At 40.7% G+C, this 23374-nt stretch overlaps 1 protein-coding gene and 1 long non-coding RNA gene across 5 annotated transcripts; both read right to left on the bottom strand.

Moving 5' to 3' along the window:
- Positions 1-535: 535 nt before the first annotated feature.
- C4H6orf62 (chromosome 4 C6orf62 homolog) lies at positions 536-15243 on the bottom strand. 4 transcript variants are annotated; one of them, XR_004741469.3, is made up of 6 exons: positions 12891-15243; positions 10223-10399; positions 8366-8488; positions 4173-4307; positions 1477-1920; positions 536-1148 (listed from the first exon to the last, which is right to left on the bottom strand). XR_004741469.3 is itself a non-coding variant. In XM_035294766.3 (5 exons), the coding sequence occupies exons 1-5, from the start codon at positions 13017-13019 to the stop codon at positions 1795-1797; spliced, it is 690 nt and encodes a 229-aa protein (XP_035150657.1). In that variant the 5' UTR covers positions 13020-15243; the 3' UTR covers positions 536-1794. The 4 variants fall into 4 exon arrangements, 2 of the variants coding, with proteins under 2 accessions (XP_035150657.1, XP_035150658.1); XR_004741470.3 differs by having other exon boundaries at positions 14222-15243; XM_035294766.3 differs by having other exon boundaries at positions 536-1920.
- Positions 15244-22566: 7323 nt separating this feature from the next.
- On the bottom strand, positions 22567-22900 carry LOC118152735 (uncharacterized). The gene is made up of 2 exons (XR_004741475.3): positions 22758-22900; positions 22567-22625 (listed from the first exon to the last, which is right to left on the bottom strand). It is a non-coding gene; the product is annotated as an uncharacterized LOC118152735 (long non-coding RNA).
- Between the last annotated feature and the right edge of the window lie 474 nt (positions 22901-23374).

Genomic DNA, 23374 nt, shown 5'->3' with positions numbered 1-23374 from the left:
TGGCAACTTTTCTAAATTATTCAAAAATAAAAACTTAAATGGCTGCTGAAATGCCTAACTTGGTTAACAAAAGAATAATTCAATATGGTAAATTAAGAGCGTACACCCTAGAGCCAGAGAGCCTGGTTTTAAATCCTCCACTACTTATGATCTGAGCTTGAACAAGTTATTAAACCTTTGCATCTGTTTCCACCCAAGGTTGAGAGGTTAAGACAAGAGCTTACAACAGTACCTGGCTATAACAAACATTCAAAATGTCATTTCAAATGAATTCTAACTTTTAAATGGTAAGAGGACACCTGAAAGCATTTTGAAATTAAAATGCCATTTTCCCATGAAGCAAGGCATAAGGCCAGGCTGCTGTTGGAAGTTGACAGTATATCCTTGATACCTATTCTTGCTGAAGTTACACACTCAATTGTCAGGTATTTTTCTTCTGAATTTACTGTTTAGCCCCAGACTATCAGATGAAATAATCCCCTAAGGTGACCAGTAACATCAATGAAATGGAAAAAAAAAAGTTAACACTTCAAACTTTGTGTATTCACCTGAATAGTCAGGGAACTTTCACCTATTTTATTTAGGTTTTCATTTTTTTTTTTTTTTTTTTTTTTCGAATTCCAACCAGAAGCTAAATACAATCGGAAACTGGTAAGCACTAGTTTTACTCCAAAGGAGTAGGATCATTCAGATTTAGTCCAATAAAAGTATGCAACCTTTAAGCAAAGCTTTTCTTCATTTAAAAGAAAAAAACCAAACCTATACAGTAGTCTTTCCTTATGTTCATTGCACAAAATGAGTTCTGCTTTTAGAACTTTGACACTCAATGGTTAATTTTACAATTTAAGATTCCAACTTTATAACTCTCAAAACACCCTCTTAAGTTTTTCTTTCGGATGGTGTAGAAACCATTTCTGCACAATTCACTGGAATTTTCTTTGTAATAGAAATCTCTTCTCTGTAAAACCAAAAAACAAAACCAAAACCAAAAAGGAAAGTCTTCTACCTATCACGGTTTCTGCAGCTATGAATGTACTTCTGTTTTCTAGCTGCTTTATAGCTACTCAGACTCCAGATCTGCTTTCAAGTGTGTAACTGCATCCACACACAGCAGAATACTCTCACAATAGCAACTTGGGGAAAGAGATCTGGAAAAAAAAATACATATATTTATGAGTACCAGGAAACAAACATGGCCCAGTAAAGTATGAGGCAAAAGCCTACAATGAGATGCGTTTTTCATTTAAGATTTCTTTCCCATGGTTGTGTTTTCTTTTTTTAAACAACCAGTTCTGATCATTAGAATTGAATTCTGACAGTGCTCTGGAACAACTGTGATTATAGCAAAGCTATTATGTTTTTAAAAATGTTATTTATACCTGTTACATTCACTTCTCACCCTCTAAATACTGATGACAGATGTCAAAGAGGCAAAAACCAGCACACATGGGAAGACCATACAAATGAGTGTCACACCTTGTGCTTTCAGATACATTTAAGCATTTCGGCGTACAATGCAGTCCTTTCCTTTCACATTTTTAGTAGGGTACTGGTGCAGCGCAGCAAACGTGCAAAGCATCTTCTTTCACACAGTCTGCGCAGAAGACATCCAATTTTTTTTAAGTTCTGAGATAAAAATGATTTAAAAAAATCCAGGATGAACAAGTTTCAAAATGCATAGTGTTCTGTGCATGAGTCCATTTTCTTTAAACTATGAAAGAATAAAGTGGTAAGAAAACAAGAAAAAAAACGCTGCTGCATTCTCTGATCTTCTCCATTTAGCTGGTCAGTACTCTACTCTGGCATATAAGGACGGAGGTGATCCTCTATGGTGCCAACTGCCCAGTGGGTGAGCTGTTCCTGTGGCAGGTAGAGGCAGATGCTGCATAACTTGAAGATTGTAGCTTTGTTTTTTGGAGTCTGGAAGGGGAAACATTTTAATATTTTAAATATATAAGACTTTAGCATAACTGTCACAGGAAGTCAATCTCCCACAAACCTTCCCATGGAAGATACAAGAAAAATAGAGTTAAGAGAATTTATGCATAATTAAAAGAGAAAAGGTTAGGGAAGTAGACCAGGCACAGTGGCTCATGCCTGTAATCCCAGCACTTTGGCAGGCCAACGTGGATGGATCACAAAGTCAAGAGTTCAAGACCAGCCTGGCCAAAATTGTGAAACCCCGTCTCTACTGAAAATACAAAAATTAGCCCGGTGTAGTGGTGGGCACCTGTAATCCCAGCTACCTGGGAAGCTGAAGCAGTCACTTGAACCCAGGAGGTGGAGGTTGCACTGAGCCAAGATTAGGCCACTGCACTCGAGCCTACGCAACAGAGCAAGAGCAAGACTCCGTCTCCCCACCCCCACCCCCAAAAAATTAGGGAAGTAAACCAGAGATCACTTGCTATAAAAAAATTAAAGACATTTCATGAGGGCAGATTTGAGTACAAGTTTAAAGTCATTTTTGTATACAGAAAGATAAAGCAGATGTAGTAAGAACAGAAGCTAGTGAAAGGATGAAGAATATGTAAAAAATTTAAGGCTGGGGGTGGTGGCTCAGACCTTTAATCCCAGCACTTTGGGAGGCTGAGACACGAGGATCACTTAAGCCCAAGAGTTCAAGACCATTCTGGGCAACATGACAAACACGCATCTCTATAAAAAATACAAAAATTAGCTGGATGTGGTGGCACACGCCTGTACTCCAGCCACTTGGGAGGCTGAGGTGGATCGCCTGTGCTGAAGAGCTCAAGGCTGTGTTGAGCCATGATCATGCCAGTGCACTCCAGCCTGGTGAAAGAGTGAGACCCTGTCTCAAAACATAAAGAAAAAAAAGATTTAAGCATATACGCAGGTTAGGGACTAAAAGAAACCCAGAGTATTACCAGCTAAATCAAAACTCTTATTTTTAAAAAGTAGTTACCATTTGAACATCCAATTGAACTACAAGGTTCATCTTTCACTATCTAGCATCTCTACAAGGCAAAATGAGGACTCTGACTTTGAAGATGTCAGAATAAGTCAACAAATGTAAATAAACCTATATATGTACACACACTTTACTTGTATTAGTTAATTTCTTATATTAGCTAATTTCAAATGTAACAATCTTAAATTAAACAACCTTAGGAATAACATTTGTTCAATTTCACAGAAGCAACATACTGCTCACAGAAGTTACCTGTCCAAGATCACACACAAGTGGCTACATCTAAAAACTAATTTGCAATACTTGGGATTGCTGCTTAAATGGGAAGTGCTTACTTGTTGCTGGCTGGCTGTGTGTGTGTGTTTGAGATGGGTCTCATGTGCTGGTGCTTTCATGGCTCACTGCAACTTTGAAAGCCTGGGTTCCAGTGATCCTCCCCTGCCTCAGCCTCCAGAGTAGCTAGGACCACAGGAGCATGCCACAATGTCTGGCTAATTTCTTTTTCTGTAGAGACGAGGTCTCACTCTGTTGCCCAGGCTGGTCTTGAACTCTTGGGCTCAAGCAGTCCTCCCCATCAGCCTCCCAAAATGCTAGGATTACAAGCATGAGCCACTGTGCCCAAATGGAAGTGCTTATTTGAAATATATGTGGATCTTTTAAATATATGGCCCTTAACCTTTCACAGTTAAGGGCAGTGCTTCTCGAAATACAATGTATTTCAAATCACCTGAGGGTTCTGTTTAAAGTACAGATTCTGATTAGAGTCTGAGAGTCTACATTTTTAACAAGTTCCCAAGTGATGTTCATCTGTTACCCACACATCTGGTAGAAACGCTCTAGGGCAATGGTTCTCTACTGTTCACTGGAATCATGACTTTTAAAAGCTTCGCAGGAGGTGGGTTTTTTCCTTTTATTTAAAAAATAAAAATAAAAAAGCTTTCCAGGTAGCTGTAATGTGTGGCAAAATTTGGGAACCACTGTTCTACAGTGAGGCCTAGGAAATACTTTTTGCTCAAGCACTATGTCCACTTCGGCTTTCCAAAGTGCTGGGATTACCAGCGTGAGGCACCATGTTTTTTAAGTAACTTCAAAAATAATGTATTTGTTTTTTAAGTAACTTTAAAAATAATGCAGTGTTTTGGGGACAAAACAGAATTAAGTAACTTGTATAACAAAGTTTCCAAACAAGTAAGTTTTTTGAATGAGCCTGTAAGTGGTTTTAAAAAAATGAACAAAAGCTTACCTGCAAGTGCTGTCTGTCAATGAAGAGAAACACTGACTGGTTAGGATTGTTGACAACAATTCCAGTCTTGTCCTTGCGGCTCAGTACATGCAGAAACTGTTTTTCATAGTCACCGTGATGAAACTCAAATTTGGCCTAATTGCAAAATACAACATTTATATTTAACTACAAACCAGTTATACTACCTGAAACACCTGCATCCATATGCATATAGCTGTGTTGTCCAATATAGCAACCAATAGTCACACATGGTTATTTCTTCCTCTTTAAAAAACAAATTATGACAAACCTTCACAGCCAACATCACAGGCAAAATTTAGATTAAAAGCAATTATAATTCCATCTTTCAGTAACACTAGCCACATTGCAAATGCTTAATAGTCACATATAGCTACTGGGCACCATTAAGAACAATCTCTTGAGATACAGAACATTTCCTTAATGGCAGAGAATTCTATTGGACAATAAACTCCACTGCATAAGTTGATCAGGGAACGCTGTGCATCAAAATGACTAAATCCTAGTACTCTATGATCCTAAAATTATATTTTCAAACCTACGAGCTCATGACTCCCGCCATAGTACTTTAAACCCCAAGGACATCTCTCTTCTTTCGATTAGGAGGCACACTGTAAACTGCTGTTTGAAAAAAAAAAATCTGTTTATTCCAACCCTAGCTGCACAACTCACTAGTTATATGACCTTATGCGAATCCCTTAACTTACCTAAACTTCAGGCTTCCTCATCTACAAAATAAGGCTGTAACCCATTTCATAGGACAGTTATTTATATGAAATGTAAAGCCCACACCTGAAATATAGTTCTGCTCCTGACACAGATAGGCTATGTTTTTATGTGAATTTTTCCCACAGCTAGCCTTGGGCTGTTTTCAAAAATATGTGAAGTTATAAAAGACTGTTATCAAGTAAGTCAGAACACTTCCTCCATCCTCCCACAAAATGTCTTTTGGGCACTGGGAAACACCAAATGCTACGTGACAAGACCAGGCTTGATGGAGGATTCAAGAAACCTAGATTTAACAATATAAAATTTAGATAATACTGAGTTGGACACACAATTGTTAGTCCTCTTGGTTTAAAAAAATTTTATTGCTCTGTTATATCAAGAACAGCAAGAAATAAAAAACCATTAGTTACTGCTATCTAGGATTTTATACCCAGGAGCTTTTCTTATAAACCATAACATATGACATGGCATCACAAAATACTATGTGTAAAATGATACTGAACTTCTGCACAATTCAAATATTAAATTCTTAATATGATTATAAGCATATCAAAAGCATGCTATTAGCTGAGGCAGGAAAATCGCTTAAACCTAGGAGGCAGAGGAGGCAGTGAGCCAGGATCGAGCCATTGCACTCCACACTGGGCAACAAGAGCAAAACAACAGCAGCAGCAACAACAAAAAGATTAAGAGAATTTTCCCTGGGCAAAGTAGTGATGATAAGTAATTTGATAAACACTAACTACGCGTGGTGGCTCAAGCCTACAATCCCAGCACTTTGGGAGGCTGAGGCAGGAGAATCACTTGAACCCAGGAGTTCAAGACCAGCCTCGGAAACAAAGCAACACCCTATCTCTACAAAAAAATTAATTAAATTCAAGAGTCAAAAAAAAAAAAAAAGAGGCCTGCAAGTTAAAATTTACCATTCCTTTTCTCATTTTAAGAACTAAGTGAGTTATATTTAAGGCCCCTCATTCAGGATATTTATACATTTTAAATTGCTTTACAAAAGCAAATTAGTTTTTACAATATTAACCTATATACTACAGTTGAATTCTAAAGTTATTACCTATATCATACTGCTTATATTCAGTCTAGAATTTTAAGATGCTTTAATACAAGTAACTTTTCACAGTACAGGATAATGAATAATGAACTAAGAGCATAGTCAGTTCAGGCTTAACTGCCATGGGCCTGTTATTTCCCTACTTTCTGTCTTGGTTTCCTCTTATTTACCCAGTTATTTTAAGGAGTGATATTACATGTATATACAGTAAGAGAAAGTCTAAGGGCCGGGTGCTGTGGCTTATGCCCGTAATCTCACCACTTTGGGAGGCCAAGGTGGGCAGATCACTTGAGGTAAGGAGTACAAGACCAGCCTGGCCAACATGGCAAAACCCCATCTCTACAAAAAAATACAAAAATTAGCCAGGCATCATCACGCACACCTGTAATCCCAGCTACTCAGAGGCTGAGGGGCACAAGAATGGCTTCAACCTCGGTGGAGGGTAGAGGTTGCAATGAGCCAAGATCATGCCACTGTACTCCAACCTGGGCAACAGAGCAAGACCCTATCTCAAAAAAAAAAAAAAAAAAAAAAAAAGCTGGGCGCAGTGGCTCACGCCTGTAATCCCCATACTTTGGGAGGCCAAGGCAGGTGATCACAAGGTCAAGAGATCAAGACCATTCTGACTACTGTGGTGAACCCCGTCTCTACTAAAAATACAAAAACTAACTGAGCATGGGGGAGCACACTTGTAATCCCAGCTACTCAGGAGGCTGAGGCAGGAGAAGAGCTTGAACCCAGGAGGCAGGGGTTTCAGTGAGTCAAGACTGTACCACTGAACTCCAACCTGGTGACAGGGTAAGACTCTGTCTCCAAAAAAAAAAAAAAAAGAAGCCAACAAAGAAGAGTAATTGACACAAGACTAAAGTTAGCTTAATTATGTCAAATAAGGTCCCAGTGGGAAAGGCAGGGTATTAGAAATTTGAAAACATACTGTAATAAGCAGACCTACAATTTTCCAATGGGAAATCCTTAACTAAAAGGCAACAAAATCCTCATAGCACCTCCAGAGAGCAGTTAAAGAGTTATCAGCCCTGCTCTGAGAGCTTTAAACATGCCTTTTCTATTTATTTTCATGCCTTTTCTATTCAATTAATATTCTCCAGCATTCATGTCAGAGATCATCCATTAAATGACAGAAATACAGATGCTCCACGACTTGTGATGTTACATCCCGAAACTCAGTGTAAGTTCAACATAATCTTAAATCAAAAGGTGACTTAACTGAGGACAATACCAATTTGCAGTGAATTTACCTGGATGTATCAGTCTAGGAGTACAATGAATTCACATGGTTTTCACATCATGGTAAAGTTGAAAAATCTTAAGCTGAACCATTATATGCCAGGGACAGCTATATACAATACTTTTATATATATGTAACCGATGTATTACCTTCGGAACTTAGTTGAATTAATCTCAAAAGATTAAAAATAATTATTTGAGCTTATGTGTAGCAACATTACCATGGGGGCAGAAAAATGTATCAACTTATACAGTCTATGACAAAAGCACCACCAGGGTAATGAGTAGAAACAAAATTTTAAAATGACAAATAATCCTCACAATTGGCTTAAAGAAGCCTTCCAGTATATGATTTAGTGTATTTAAAATGAGTCCTTAATGTCATTATTTTTTTCTGATTATAAAAATATATTTATTTTAAGAAAATTGTGGCTATATACCATAAACTATAAAGGAAATATATATGTAAATATATATAATAAAAAAGGTAAGTTAGCTATACCTGACCTACAACTAAGCATAATTAACACTTTGGTGGATCTCCATCTTCTCTGCACACAAACATACTATAAATAAAACTGGGTTCGACATGAGTAAATGCCCTTAATAGTAGAGGGGCATCTGCTCGAGCAACATCCAGTGCATCAAGTGACAAATAGTCAAAAGTCAGCAAGATTTTAAGGTTAAGAATGACTACTAAATTTGCATCTTTCCTCTATGATTTTATATACAAATTAACTTCTAGAAAATGACTTATTCACCCATTCAAATCACACTCCTTCGGGAAGTAGCATAGTTGTTATTTTAGAAGGATGTGTGGTGAAGGGTACAGGAATCGCAGATCATCAGAAGCTCATCCGTGGGCCCCTCTAAAAATCAGCAAATGTCTACCTCAAAAGATTTTCTCTAGCCATAATTTCAAAGCCACACTGTGTGTGAAACCACCACAATATCAAGAGATTCTATAATCCAGATGCTTTCTTCTCTTGCAACACAATATTCCCAACAGGGGAGACTATTTGAAATAAAACCATCAGAAAGCATATTCCCAAAGAATTTCTAAAGTTAGACCCTATTCTGTTCTAGCAATTTTCACATATTGAAAGGCTCATCACACTTATTTAGATCAAAATACCTGAATAGGCCTAAAAGGCTCATCAGATTCCTTCCACCTAGAAAACAGGAGACAGACAATTTTTTCAATATCATTCCGAGGCCAAAGAATGAAATCCATCTCCTGAGTACAGCCAATTACATCCTATAAAATGATGAGAGAAAAAAAAGTTTACATTTAAAGAAACAGCTACATCAAGTAATGTCACAAATTATAGGGTTTGCCTATAAAAACATTTTATAAGTACAAAAGACCTACCATGTATCTTTTTATATCTTAGGAGGTAAACATAATAGGATTGTATACAATCTGAATAGCTCATGACCTCACTTTCTTTTTCTTTTTTGGAGACAGTCTCTCTCCATCACCCAGGCTGGAGTGCAGTGGTGCAATCTCAGCTTACTGCAACTTCCGCCTCCTCAAGCGATTTTACTTAATTAGCCTTCTGAGTGGCTGGGACTGCAGGTGTGTGCCACCACCCCTGGCTAATATTTTTTTGTATTTTTAATACAGACAGGGTTTCGCCATTGGCCTGGCTGGTCTTGAACTCCTGACCTCAGGTGATCTACCCACCTTGACCTCCCGAAGTGCTGGGATTACAGGCGTGAGCCACTGCGCCCAGCCCTAATTTTAATTTTTATCTTAGAGAGTCACATACACTCAGTCCAGTGCTCCTAACATCAAGACCTAGGTTTATCTGTGCCTGGTGAAAACTCTAACAAAAACTCTGATTTCTATTGTGCTGTCAGACCCTGAGTCTTTATTTCCACCTTTAAAAATCAGAACCTATTTAACAAAGATGTCTTACAACTCTTAATATGAATCACTATCTTATTACAGCTCAAATGCTGTTTTTATGTTAACAGAAAACGACTCTTCTCCATTCCTGACTTCTGCTTCATTACTGTAGTCACCATATTAATTTTTGAAGGTATATAAATCTCTTCCAGATCAGTACCTGGTTATCTCCAGCATTCTCCCCAAATAACTGTGAGGATTCCCTGGTTCAGGTATGCCCAAATTAACTTTTAATATGTTGCAGAAGTTTACAAAGCTGGAAAAACCTCCTTATATTCATATTTCCCCCAAAAAGGAAATACAATAAACAAAGACATAAGTCACTTATCCCACAACAGTAACACACACCATTATGAGCCTAACATGACAAAGTTATCCATGTTTTATTTAAGGTCAAATTTTAAAAAACAAACCTATCTAAAAAAATTTAAAACAACTTGAAACCAGGAAACTGGAGAAAAAAAAAGTTTAAAAAACAACTTTATGAGTAACACTTAAATTATTAGAAACAGTTGGCTACTGGCCGGGTACAGTGGCTCATACTTGCAATCCCGGCACTTTCGAAGGTCAAGGCAGGCATATCACCTGAGGTCAGGACCTGCCTGGCCAACATGGCAAAACTCCACCTCTATTAAAAATAGAAAAAATTAGCCAGGTGTGGTGGTATACAACTATAGTCCCAGCTACTCAGGAGGCTGAGGCAGGAGAACTGTTTGAACGTGCAGGGGAAGAGGCTGCAGTGAGACAAGATCACACTTGCACTCCAGCATCAGCAACGGGGTAAGTCTCAAAAAAAAAAAAAAAAAAAACAGAGACTGCTATCATCAGCACCTATCATGGATTAAAGAAATCCCTTTATATACTTTATTCACGTAAGACTGGTCTGGGCAAAAATGTATTTTTCTAACCCTATATAAACACAGTGCGTGTTTAAAGTCATGATCCCAGTTATCAACATGCACAAAGACAAATTTCCCTGAAGAGATTGGTCACATCATAGCTACCCACTTTAAGGGTGTAGGGGGAATGCAAGGTTAATCCACAGAAATTTATCAAGTCAAGACTTAAGGCAGAACTTACCCTTCTCATAGACTGATATCGAGGAGCATGGAGCTGTACCACATCCTTCTGTAAAAGCTCTAAGGAACTTTCCAAGGAATAGCTGGAATCTCGCACACCTTTCAGGATATTTTCTTCATAATTATTTGTCATGACTGGTATAACCTCAGACACTTCAAAAAGTGCCGACTTTTTCTTCTAAAAGAAAATAAAATGGTATATTAACTCAAAGCAGTCTTTTAACATTCGGTTCATATTACAATGTCATGTAACTTTAACTCCACAAAATTCTTAACTGTCTGAAGTAACTGATATGCTGAAAACACATTTTCAGATAAGTAATTCCTTCTGTTCTTCCCCCACTCTCCCCCTCCAATCATACATGTACAAGCTGTCATTAGAATGTTTTTTTAACTCTTGAGTTTTATAGTATAACGGTAACCATAGCATTATTTTACACCATACTTCTTAAAATTATATCTCACCCATTTTAAAACAATGCTATTCAGACAAATGAATTGTTTTATTCCTTACATGGATCAATTTCCATTACTTTCTGGATACTATATAATCAAAACCATCTGTATCTATATAGATTTTGAGATGGAGCCTCGCTGTGTTGCCCAGGTAGTGGCGTCATCTTGGCTCACTGCAACCTCTGCCTCCCGGGTTCAAGGAATTCTTCTGCCTCAGCCTCCCGTGTAGCTGGAATTACAGGCCTGTGCCACCACACCTGGGGAATTTTTGTATTTTTAATAGAGACGGGGTTTCACCCTGTTGGCCTCTCAAACTCCTGACCTCAAGTGATCTGCCTGCCTTAGCCTCCCAAAGAGCTGGGATAACAGGCGTGAGCCACTTCACCCGGCCAAAACCATCAATATTTGAAAGACTGAAAAAATATATATATATATACAAGTTCTCTTTGAACAGTCAAGACCAAGTACTCATCACAAACCTACCTTTAAAAATTCTATACTATTTTTTTTTTTTTGAGATGGAGTTTTGCTCCTGTTATCCAGGCTGGAGTGCAATGGCGCAATCTCGGCTCACCGCAACCTCCGCCTCCTGGGTTCAGGCAATTCTCCTGCCTCAGCCTCCTGAGTAGCTGCGATTACAGGCACGCACCACCGTGCCCAGCTAATTTTTTGTATTTTTAGTAGAGACGGGGTTTCATCATGTTGACCAGGATGGTCTCAATCTCTTGACCTCGTGATCCACCCGCCTCAGCCTCCCAAAGTGCTGGGATTACAGGCTTGAGCCACTGCGCCCGGCCTCAATTCTATACTATTAAGTATATATCATGAACAATTCAGAGGAGCTGCAAGGACAATGTCCATTCACAGACTAAAACCAGATTATCTTCAGTGTTCAAGAATTAGTTGGTGCAATTTACACGTTAAATACAAATATCCGGTCTCACCACTTATATCTTCGATTTATTTAAAGAGCATACACGATATCATCTTCAACTAAAATTCAATCTCATCAATTTAGCTTGTCAAGAGAACAAAACAAAACAAAAAAGTGGGGGGTATAAATCCTTGATACCACCCAATCTTGGGAAAGTCACTTCAAAAAGTACTTTAAAATCACTTTACAATGTACTTCAGCAGCTAAGAAAGCTCGGAACTACAAATAACCTTAAAGAGTTAAGAGCTGGGGCCACGCATGGCGGCTCCTGCCTGTAATCCCAGCACTTTAGAAGGCCATGGCAGGAGGATCACTTAAGGCCAGGAGTTCAAGACCAGCCTGGGCAACACAGTGAGGCCCATCTCAACTACAAAAATAAGTAAATAAAAGAGTTAACAGTAGAGAACAATCTGGAAAACTTCCAAATACTAAACAGATACCACGCTAAGATTTTATTTCTGATCTGAAATTAGCTCACGATTTAAGCACCAAAATCCAAGTAGTATTTCACTATATTTATAACCTCATCTCAGATCAAATAAGCCTTGTTGATAATTTTTAAAAACGTTCCTTTTAAGTCGCGAAAAATACTGTTTTTATCATTCCATCCTTAATTATTCACAACTCAGTGTCTGCTATTTGTGGAACTAATTCTAATTAAGACCTCCACTACCCCCAAAAATGAAACTTCTTCTAAGTCACTTTGAATTTTTCAAAACTGCAGTTCTATACAAGCCAAAATGAACTCGAAGTAGAAAAGAAACAAAAAAAAAAAAATCACACTTCTAACACAAATTAACCATTTCAGTATTTAATTGCTCCTCAAAGTTAAGATGTGTTATACTTCATTAAATGCTTATGAGAAAAGGTTACCTACATCATAAAGTTTAAGAAACAGGCTAACTTTAGCATATAAACAGTATGAATACAATTTAAAACTTTCAAGCATCTTATTTATACTCTACATTAGGTAATATTTAAATTACATCGTAAGGTTTCCTATGTTAACTCCATATAAAATTTTATAATGCTGCCCACCCCATGTCAACTCAAAGTGTATAGTACTACTAAGTTTCAGACTCAAGTACTTCCAAACCAATGAACGCTCAAGGAGCTTTTTTTCAGTTATGCTGCAACTGCTCAATTCAAAGAATCACCCCAAGGGTGAGAAACAGCATACAAAACAGACTTTTTTCCACCCCTTTAACTTAAGAGTAACATATAATACACACTTACAAAAATCACTTGTGCTAATTCATCATTTAGAACTTTAAATTACCTTCTCCTTGAATACAAAGGCAATATACATCTTGAAGTCAAACTGGTCAGCTAGAGATTCTTTTTTCTTTCTAAGCTGAGCACGTAGTCTGTTCAGAGCTTGTTTCTTCCGGGAGTTTGGGTCCCCCATTTTGAAATAGAGGTGGTACTAAAGCCTTTGGAAATTGTCACTAAACTATGGGCACTTTTTCTTAAGACTCAAGTACAACAGAAACAAGTCATTTTTTTTTCCTGCTAATATGATTGAATAGCGAAAATCACGACTGTAACCCAGAACCTGCACCTTCTGGCAATATTAGCAGACTGTCATATTACAGGGTCGAGAAACAAAAGCTGCTGTCCAGTCATGTTTGGACAATAACGTTTGGGGTTAGCAGGGGAAAAACGGAGGGGAGAAAGGAAAAAAAGAGGAGAAAATACTTGAACTAACTTTCTGGAAAACACATTTGGCTTAACTGCCAAAATAAAGGCTTTGCGGAGAAATGAAAAGCCTATTATCAGGATTTAGGTGTGCAATAAAACACAGCTGACACCAGACCAATCCCTAAAATCCATCCGGATTTTCCCCCCTTTTTAGAAAAGGGATTAAGAAAAGGAACAGGGAGGAGGAAGGGTGATCCTTGCTTTCCAAAGGAAAAAAAGGAAAAACCACCAAAACCAAAACCAAACCAAACACCAAAACAGGGTAGGTGAATGAAACTGAAATATCCAATTAGATCTCACCCAGCCAGCTCCATGGCTGTAGTACCTAATTAATTCTTAGTTATTTCAGATTTCACTATTGCTATGTATTGTCAGTGCTTGTTATTGATTACACTTGGTGGTGAGCACAGAGAAAAGTGCAAAACCGGTAGAGAAGGAAAGGGAGAGGTACAGGGTTTCCCTGCAATCAACTACAGTGTATACCGGGGGCGGGCAGCTGCTGCCCAAAAGAGCCAGGAGAAAAAACAGCGGAGTCATTACCAACTTCCCCATCACCCACATTTTCACCCTCAGGCGGCTGCTAACGCTGCTGCCAAGGAGAATCATGATGGCAGAGGGAAAAGGGGTATATAATACGGTATTAATTATTCCGGCTCTGTGGTTAGACCTGATTAATGCCCGGGTTCCCAACACCCCAGCCCTGCAACTAGCCCTACATTCCCCAAGGGAGACTTCCCTGTGGATTTGCCCCAGTTCAAGATGGTGGGGAGTGCGAATTATCTTTTGCTGAGCATTGCTGAGGCAAAGGTGGCGGGTTCTTCTCCCAAATCCCAGGCGGTGCCCAGAGACCACCTGCCTTCCACCCCCAGGTCCCACCCCCGCCCCTTGCCTTCAGCGGCAGCGACTCACTCGCACCACGGGAGACACAGGATCACTCAGGTTTTCACTCATTTCATCGTGGAAACAATTCCCGCCCGGGTGGAGTAGGCGGGAGAGGGTAAATGGGAAGGATGAGTGGGAAAAAAAGAAAATAACCGTGTTAATATTACTTCTGAAGTAAGCCCACCCACCCTCCCCCCAAAAAATTAAGTTCCCGGATTAGCTCTCTCACGTTAAACAGACCATGTTTCCAAAGTTTGGATTGTTTAGGGTGGGGTTGTTAGTTTGTTTCCCGAGGGGCAGGGGATGGAATTGAGGCAGCTAGGGCGGGGTAGGTGACGGGTAAATCCCCTCCCCGTCCCCGCGGAGCCCGGGACTCACGGACCGACTCTCGGGCGGGGTTTGGGCCCTCTAGCCGCAGCCTGCGGGCGGAGCGGTGGCGGCGGCGGCGGCGGCGGCGAAAGAGGAGGCGGCGGCGGGGGCGCTGCTCGCAGCACTGGCAGGAGCCATGTCAAGAGAAAACCACCAGCCAACTGAGCCCCGCCATCCCCGCTGCAGTGCGCACTGTGACCGGGCCGCCCGCGCTGCTGCCGCCGCTCAGCCCCCACCTGGGACCCATAGTCTGGCTCGGCGCCCCGGGCGGCGACGGAGGGGAAGGACGCGGAGACAGCGGCGACAGTGAAAGAAAAAGAAAAAAGAGGAAAAACGAGGAGAAAGATGGGGAGTTGGATTGGTAGTGGCGGCTGCGGGGGAAAGGAAAGGAAGCCCTGCGCTAAGGATCAGCGAAGTAAACCCCCCAAAATAAAGTTATTTCAGTTCAAGCATCTGCTCTTGAGTCTTTCTTCCCCCTACAATCGGATTCCGGCTCTCAGGAAAGGTCGAGGGGACCGGGAGGGGGGAATAGCCGAAGCGGTTGTTGAGCGTCCGCGGCGATAACGCCTCGTCCCCCCCCCACCGATGGCTGCAGAAGCGGCGACGGCCTCGGGCGCCTCCCGGGTCCGGGGCAGAGTCGCGTTTGAGAAAAGAAGCGAGAACAAACAACTTAAAATGGCAGCGACGGCCGCTGCGTCACCCGCCTCTCACCGGCACCGCCCCGGTTCGACTGTGACTGCGACTGCGCGTCTGCGGGACCTCACCATTTGCGCAGGATCAAAGGGGGAGAAAGGATTGGAGATAGGAAAGTTTTCAAGGTTACCAAAAAAGGGAAAAACAGATTAAGAGGAGAGAATAGTAACAAGTGTTTTAAAAGTTGAGTCTTTGAAGTTAACGTTTCCGTTTCAGCAATCTCGCCTCAAACGGGAGTTTGAGAGTTAACACTCCTCTCTTCTCCTGTATGGAATTTTCGAGGGGCGTGGAAAGGGTCCCCCCGCCACTCCTTCGGCCCCCTCTTCTTCAGGAAGTTCCAGCCTCCGGAGTTGGCTCTTCGCCCCGCCCTGATGACATCATAAACGCACGCCCTCTGCCCTCCTCAACAAAACACCCGGATGGAGGCGCACTTCCGAGTCTCGTCAGCTTCTCAGAGTAAGGCTGGGCGCGGGAAGGAGCCGAAGCAGCGAGCTGGGCGGGCCAGAGCCGGGGAAGTGGGCGGAGAGTGGGCGAGGGCAGAAGGAAAAGGAAAGATGTTGGAAGACTGGAAGATTTTTATTTCGATTCTTACAATCATTAGCCCTTCGGGGGGTCGGCCCCGGGGTATCTTGCAGCCTGGAACTCACTTCGACCCCTGGAATTTAAGCGACGTGCTGGAGCCGATGTTTCACGTTAGTGCCCCTTTCCTCTGTCCCCACCCCGCCACGTGCGCAGGCAGGGAGGGCGGTCCTCAAGCTTCGAACAAGGTCAAAGACGCTGTTCTGACGTTGCTGCTGTGGCTTAGGAGAGGCGCAGCCCAGTCTGACTCGTGCATTTTTGCCCCCTACTGTCAACATAATTTGTTAGGATTCCTCAAGACCTCAGACCTAACAGACCCAACCTGTCCCATGTGTGGTTCTGTCTTCAATCAGAACGTTTGCTCCCGAATCGCACGTCCTTGGCACCAAAGAGCATCGAGTCCATTTCTCAGAGCTCTACTGTGCTCATTAAAACACAGTTATGTAAGTACTTAGCAAAGGTCAGTACTCCACGTAAGCAATACCGGTATCTCTGCTGAGAGTTTAGAAGTCCATTGGGATCCCAGTGACTACTTTTCACTTGGTGAAATCAAAGTACATCAGCTGTAATAACACTGTTTCTGCCAGCGAGCTGAGAAAATGAACCAAAAGAATAACCGGCACCCACGCTCCAGTGTGAGTTGTTCAGAACCAAAGGATGAGAGTCCCGAGGTTTCCAAACAGTTTCTGATCTCGGGAGGTAAAGCTTGCATTTTGCTCGTGCTTTGCAGATTTGTTTTCAAAATGATGTAGCTGTGGAAAACTCACGTGGGTCAAACTAAAAAACTTCATGTAGTTTATGGCATTGGTTTTAAAATGAAAGATTTTAAAAATTAGGCCGAGCACGGGTGGCTCACGCCTGTAATCCCAGCCCTTTCGGAGGCCAAGGAGGGCGGATCACTGAAGTCAGGAGTCCGAGAGCAGCCTGGCCAACACGCTGAAACCTCGTCTCTAGTAAACATAAAACAATCAGCCGGGCATGGTGGCAGGCGCCTGCGGCCCAGCTACTCGAAAGGGTGAGGCAGGAGAATTGCCTGAAGCTGCGAGACACATTGCAGTGGGCTGAGATCGCTCCATTGCACTTCAGCCTCGGCGACAGAGCGAGACTCCATCAAAAAAAAAAAAAAAAAAAAAAGTGAGACATACGAGCTAGTATGATCTTTAGGTGGCCCACCTGCCTCAGCCTCCCAGAGTGTTGGGATTACAGGCCGTGAGCCACCACGCCCAGCGGCTCATACGTTCTTGACCTTGCCCTGACTTGTATCCATGATCAGCTTCATGGAAGAATGTTTTAAAAAGCAGCTTTCTTGAAATATAATTCACATGCCATATTTCCCTACTTCAAGTGTACAATCCAGTGGTTTTTATATATTCATCACATTATCACCCCAAGAAGAAATTCTGTACCCATTAGCAGTCACTTCTTTCTAATTTGTGTTCTGTTTAAAGATTTGCCTTTTCTGAAATTTCATATAAACGAAGTCATGATGTAGTCCTTCGCGACTGGCTTCATCACTTAGCATAACGTTTTCAAGGTTCATGTTGTAGCATATATCAGTACTTAATTCCTTTTTGTTGTGGAATAACATTGCATTGTACGAATATTCTGTATTTTCTTTAGTCATCAATTGATGAACATTTGGTTCGTTTCTGCCTTTTGGCTGTTATAAGTAATGCTGCTGTGAACGTTCATTTAAAAGCTTTTGCGTAGATGTTTTTAATTCTCTTGATATATATGCGGGAGCGGAATTACTGGCATATATGTTAACTCTATCTTTTGCCGTGTAAGAAACTGCCAGATGTTTTCCAAGTCCGTTGCACCATCTTACATTTCCACTAGCAGTATATGAGGGTTCTGATTTCTCCACAATCCTGTTATGTTGTCTTTTTTAGTATTACCATCCTTGTGGGTATGAAGAAGTATGTCATGGTGGTGGGTTTTTTTTTTTAATTTTTTGGTTTTTTTTTTTTTTTTTTTTTTTTGAGACAGAGTTTTGCTCTTGATGCCCAGTCTGGAGTACAGTGGCTCAATCTTGGCTCACCACAACCTCCATCTGCCAGGTTCAAGCAATTCTCCTGCCTCAGCCTCCTGAGTAGCTGGGACTACAGCCATGAGCCACTACATCCGGCTAATTTTGTATTTTTAGTAGATACAGGGTTTCTCCATGTTGGTCAGGCTGGCCTCGAACTCCTGACCTTAGGTGATCTGCCTGCCTTGGCCTCCCAAAGTGCTGGGATTACAGAAGTGAGCCACTGTGCCTGGTGTCATGGTGGTTTTGATTTTCTTTTACTCAATGATTAATGATGTTGAGCATCTTTTCATGTGATTATTGACCATTCTAATATCTTCTTTGGGGAAATATTTATTCAGATCTTTTGCCCATTTTTATTTATTTATTTATTTATTGAGACACAGTCTCACACTGTTGCCCAGGCTGGAGTGCCATGGCACGATCTCAGCTGACTGCAACCTCCACCTCCTGGGTTCAAGCAATTCTACTGCCTCAGCCTCCTGAGTAGCTGGGACCACAGGCCCCCACCACCATTCCCAGATGATTTTTGTATTTTTAATAGAGACAGGTTTCACCGTGTTGGCCAGGCTGGTCTCAAACTCCTGACCTCAAGTGATCCACCTACCTCAGCTTCCCAAAGTGTTGGGATTATAGGCATGAGCCACCAAGCCCAGCCTTTTGCCCATTTTTAATTTAAAAAAAAGTTTCTTAAATGATTGAGGTGTAGAATTTATTTATTCTAGATACAGGTTCCCTGTCAGATAGATAATTTGCAAATAATCTCCCCCATTCTGTTCTTTCACTTTCTTGGCGGTATCCTTTGCAGCACAAAAATGTTTAATAAAGTCCAACTTATCTGTTTTTTTCATTTGTCCCTTGTGCTTTTGTTGTTTTAGCTAATACACCTTTGAAGAATTTTTTTTACTGCTATAATAACCATGAAAAAACAGTATGGAGCAGATGTTGAGGAAAAAATGAAGTTTTTAGTTTCAGCTACTATGGAACAGAATTGGAGACACCTGGTCACAGCTGAGCAAATTCTATGACACTGTGTGTTTGGGACTGTACTAGGTCTTAATGAGATGAGCCAAGAAATAGCAGCAATGCGCCCTGGAGGAAGAAAACACTGCCAGCTCAATTTTCTCTTGAAAGGACTATAAAATAAGAAGGTAATCAAAGGAACTAAAATTTTTAAAAGCCATGACCAAACATTCCTCAATGAAATTCAGGTAAAAGTCAGAGAGCACTCACTTAAGATTTAGCTTCTGTAACTGGAAAAAAATGCATTTCGTTATGTTAGAAATAGCTTACTTAGGCCGGGCGCGGTGGCTCACACCTGTAATCCCAGCACTTTGGGAGGCCGAGGCGGGTGGATCACGAGGTCAAGAGATTGAGACCATCCTGGCCACCATGGTGAAACTCCATCTCTACTAAAAATACAAAAATTAGCTGGGTGTGATGGCAGGTGTGTATAATCCCAGCTACTCAGGAGGCTGAAGCAGGAGAATTGCTTGAACCCGGGAGGCAGAGATTACATTGAGCCAAGATCACACCACTGCACTCCAGCCTGGTGACTAAGCGAGACTCTGTCTCAAAAAGAAAAAGAAATGGCTTACTTAGGTTATTACGCTGCTTCAAATACAGTGGGATCCATGGAGTGAGGATAGTGGCACCTTGGCTAAAAATATCTGCTTAATTTTGCTGTTCGAGTTTTAAATTATACCACTAGCTACACTGAAATTTCCCTGGTTGAAATGCAGATACCACTGCAGAGGTTACATTTTAATGAAATAACACCTTATAAAGATTCTATGCCAGCCCTCTTCCTGAAGAAACGCAATCTAGACCGGTTTGGGAGGGCTCCTGTGTTAACTTCCAACCTTAAAAAAGGACAACCCTGGATAATCCCAGTCTCTGACGTTTATAGCAAGTTAGAAAATGACTTCTCAGTGCTTACATAGCCTGAATATATGACAAAAGGTTGACAATAAAGTATTTAACAGCTGGTCTTCGCTTTTCTAAAAAGTACCGACCTTTTCTTTTCTCTTTAAAACATACGTTGTAGGTACACACAGGCTCTTCTTTTACAGAAATCTAGTTTCTCAACATCCTCAGGCATGTTGGACTTCTCAGGGGTTCTCAAACGTTTTGTCCCTTCATTAGCGCTATGAAATTTGTCAGATATGGGCCTTGAATTTTGGCCATGTTTATGATTAACAGTTCAATATGCAAGATAAACGTCTTCAACAGATCAAGTTTATGTTTAGACTCCACAGGCCTTGAGAACAAGTTCTGTTGCTCTACGGTTTGATCCTGAAAGCAGCCACACCAGGGATCTTATCTCCAGATTTCAACCCTACAGATTTACCATCTCGGATAATTACGGTATTGTGCGTTAATAAAATTTAACAGTCCAATGGGGATTTTCTCAGCACATACTCTGGCACATACAGACCTCCCATCCACAGCACAGCTGCATGGTTATGAAAAAAGGGTATTAGAAGGAGAAACTATGAGCTTTTCTTACCCTTTTTAGGGGTGTCAGTGGATAGCTTGGTAATTTCTTCTTTAGTCTCGCCCCTATTTCATAAAAGCCCAAACTATAGAGGTCAGTGCTTATTTGCAGGCTGATAGTTGAATATTTACTGAAGGCCTAAAACAAGTTGTAGGCTTAAAAAATGAAGTTTGGGCCAGGCACGGTGGCTCTAGCCTGTAATCCCAGCACTTTGGGAGGTCACTCTGTGTGAATAACCTGAGGTAGGAGTTTGAGACCAACCTGGCCAACATTATGAAACCCCGTCTCTACTAAAAATACAAAAAAATTAGCCAGGTGTGGTGGTGTACGCCTGTAATCCCAGCTACTCAGGGGCCTGAGGCAGGAGAATCGCTTGAACCGGGCAGGCTGAGGTTGCAGTGAGCCAAGACTGTACCACAGCACTCCAGCCTGGGCAACAACTCCATCTCAAAAGAGAAAAAGACAAAAGAAATGAGATTTGCTCAGGGGGCAGCCATTGTTCTGAAGTCTGGGACAGGGTTAGGAACCAGAGGCATTTTCAGGTGAGTACTTCTGGCCCATGTATTTTCTTTATTTTTTTAACTTCTTCTTTTCCCTGCTGCTGCTTTTTTTCTCCCGCTTGCCTTCTTTTTTTCTTTTCCACTTCTTATGCTTTATGCCCACCAGCATTATCCAAAAATATGAATTATATACCTTTTGTTTACACTTTGGGTTAAAGCTGTGCAGATTCTTGTCCAAACATATCTGCTGGTACCATTTAATAAGGAATTTTTTACCCGTTAACTTTGCTTGTTGGTCTTCGTTGTTATCAAACACACTTACATTTAGTTTTCCTTGACCTCAGGCTCTCACAGACTTTTGCTGCTTGACTCCTTTTTAATTTCCTTTCAAATCATTTTCTAGATTCCAGATGTCACTCCCACAATTCAAAATGTTCTTTCTATTCCGTTTAACATGTTTAGGAAGGTTACAGTACATAAATTGAAAACGCGACCTTCTGACACTTCCGTCAGAAATCCATCATCATCCTTAGGCCACTCTTCCTACCCCATTCCCACACACAAAGAACTTAAGGTGAATTTGAGCAGTTAGCATATCAAAAAAATTTAAATATTTTAGAAATTTTTTCCTCCATTCCCAGAACACATTCCACCCTCTATTCCACAGAGATTAAGTGTGGAAAAGGAATGGGAAAGATATATACATATATAATAATTTCTTCCACAGATAAGGTAATTCCACTTACTAAAATCATACAAGTATACTGTAATTTTGAACATCCACGAATTCTTTGTTCAGTAATAATATATGTTTGCATATATATACGCCTATGTGCAAGATATACATACATAAGTATACAGGGCACCAGTATACTTTTTCATTTGAACACTTCATGTTATCAATTTGAAACAAACTGCCCTAAAATTTTGCCTCTTAAAAATAACAAAAATTTATTATCTCATATTGATGTGGATCAGGAATTTGGGAGCAGCTTTACAATTTGGCCTCAGAGTCTTTCATGAGGTTGCAGTCAAGATTTTGGCCAAAGTACCAGTCATCTGAAGGTTCGACTCATGTGACTGTTGGCAGGAGGCCTCAGTTTCTCACCATGTGGACTTTTTAAGTATCCTCACAACATGGTAGCTGGCTTCCTTCTGAGTAAGCGATCTCAGAAAGAGGAAGCTGGAAGCCACAATATCTTTGATGACCTAGGCAAAGAACCAATACTCTATCATTTCCTTATTGAGGGAGGAAGTCAGCCCTACTCAGTGTGGGAAGGGACTGCACAAGAGTGTGAATATCAAGAGGCAGGGATCACTAAAGCCATCTTAGACACTGGCTACTGTCAACATCTTTTGTTTTGTGTACAACATAGAAAGTAGCCATCTAAAGACATTTACCAGAGACCTCTAGGTCTATTGTAGTCAGCACAGACTAGGTCAGAGGTCAGTAAACTTTCTTAAATGGTAAACATAAGTATTTTTGGATTGCAGCCTGTACAGTCTCTTTCAATTACTCAACTCGGCTGTAGCATGGAAGTCGCCATAGATAATACATAAACAAAAGCATGTGCCTGTGTTTCAACAAAACTAAAAAAAAAAAAAAAGGCAGCCTGCCTGCAGGTTGCCTTGAACTAGATCATTCTAAAATAAAACCCCCAAAAATCTCAGTGGCTTAAACAACAAAGCTTTGTTATTCACTCACAATCCGTGATAGGTCTTCAGGAGTTCAGAATTATGGAGAATCACATATTTCCACGATCCCTGAGGCAGAAAACAGAGACATGACAAATCCCACGTTGGCTTATAAGCTTCCAGCTGGAAGTGATACCAATCTCACTCTAATTTCTTTTGCCAAAGCAAGTCACATGAGATCAAGGAAATACCAATACAAACCTCCCAAGTGCCCAAAGAGACGGAGAAGCAGCTATATTTGCTGATATGAATACTAGAAGCATACTATTTCCAATTCTTTTGCTCTTGTTTTACCTCTAAACCTTTAGTTGAAGATGACACCATTAGCAACGTCGGGAAAACTCACTCACTGTGGAAACGCCAGACTATAAAGTCTATTTTTAGTCACATTTGGCTTTTGCTTTTCTCCAAACCACTCTTGCCCTACTGGATCTTTCTATTGTCATTGCTTTCAGCAAATAATATTTATGCTATGAAACTTAAGTTGTTTCTTAGTGTAGAATAATTAGCAATTTTCTTTATGCCTGAAATGGACCTTCACTGTTCGGCTTCCAATTCAAAGACAGTCTTCCTACTGTTTCCAGAAAAAAGAAATACAAGCAGTTATCTACCTCCTCTAATGCAAATAGAGAAGTTAATCAATTACGAATCTTTGTTGAATACCCACTATATAATCACACTGTGCTGTGTGTTTTGAAGGCTAGTGAAAAATAAACACTTGTTCCCAAGGAGTTTTGAGTAGTTACCAAAATAATAATAAACATCTAAAAAGAGTCAGTAATACTCGGCTGTATAATTAAGAACTGAACTGTGAACGA

The sequence above is a fragment of the Callithrix jacchus genome, chromosome 4 (genome assembly GCF_049354715.1).
Source record: "Callithrix jacchus isolate 240 chromosome 4, calJac240_pri, whole genome shotgun sequence".
In the NCBI taxonomy this organism is placed as follows: Eukaryota; Metazoa; Chordata; class Mammalia; order Primates; family Cebidae; genus Callithrix; species Callithrix jacchus.
This window is presented reverse-complemented; position numbering and strand designations above follow the sequence as displayed.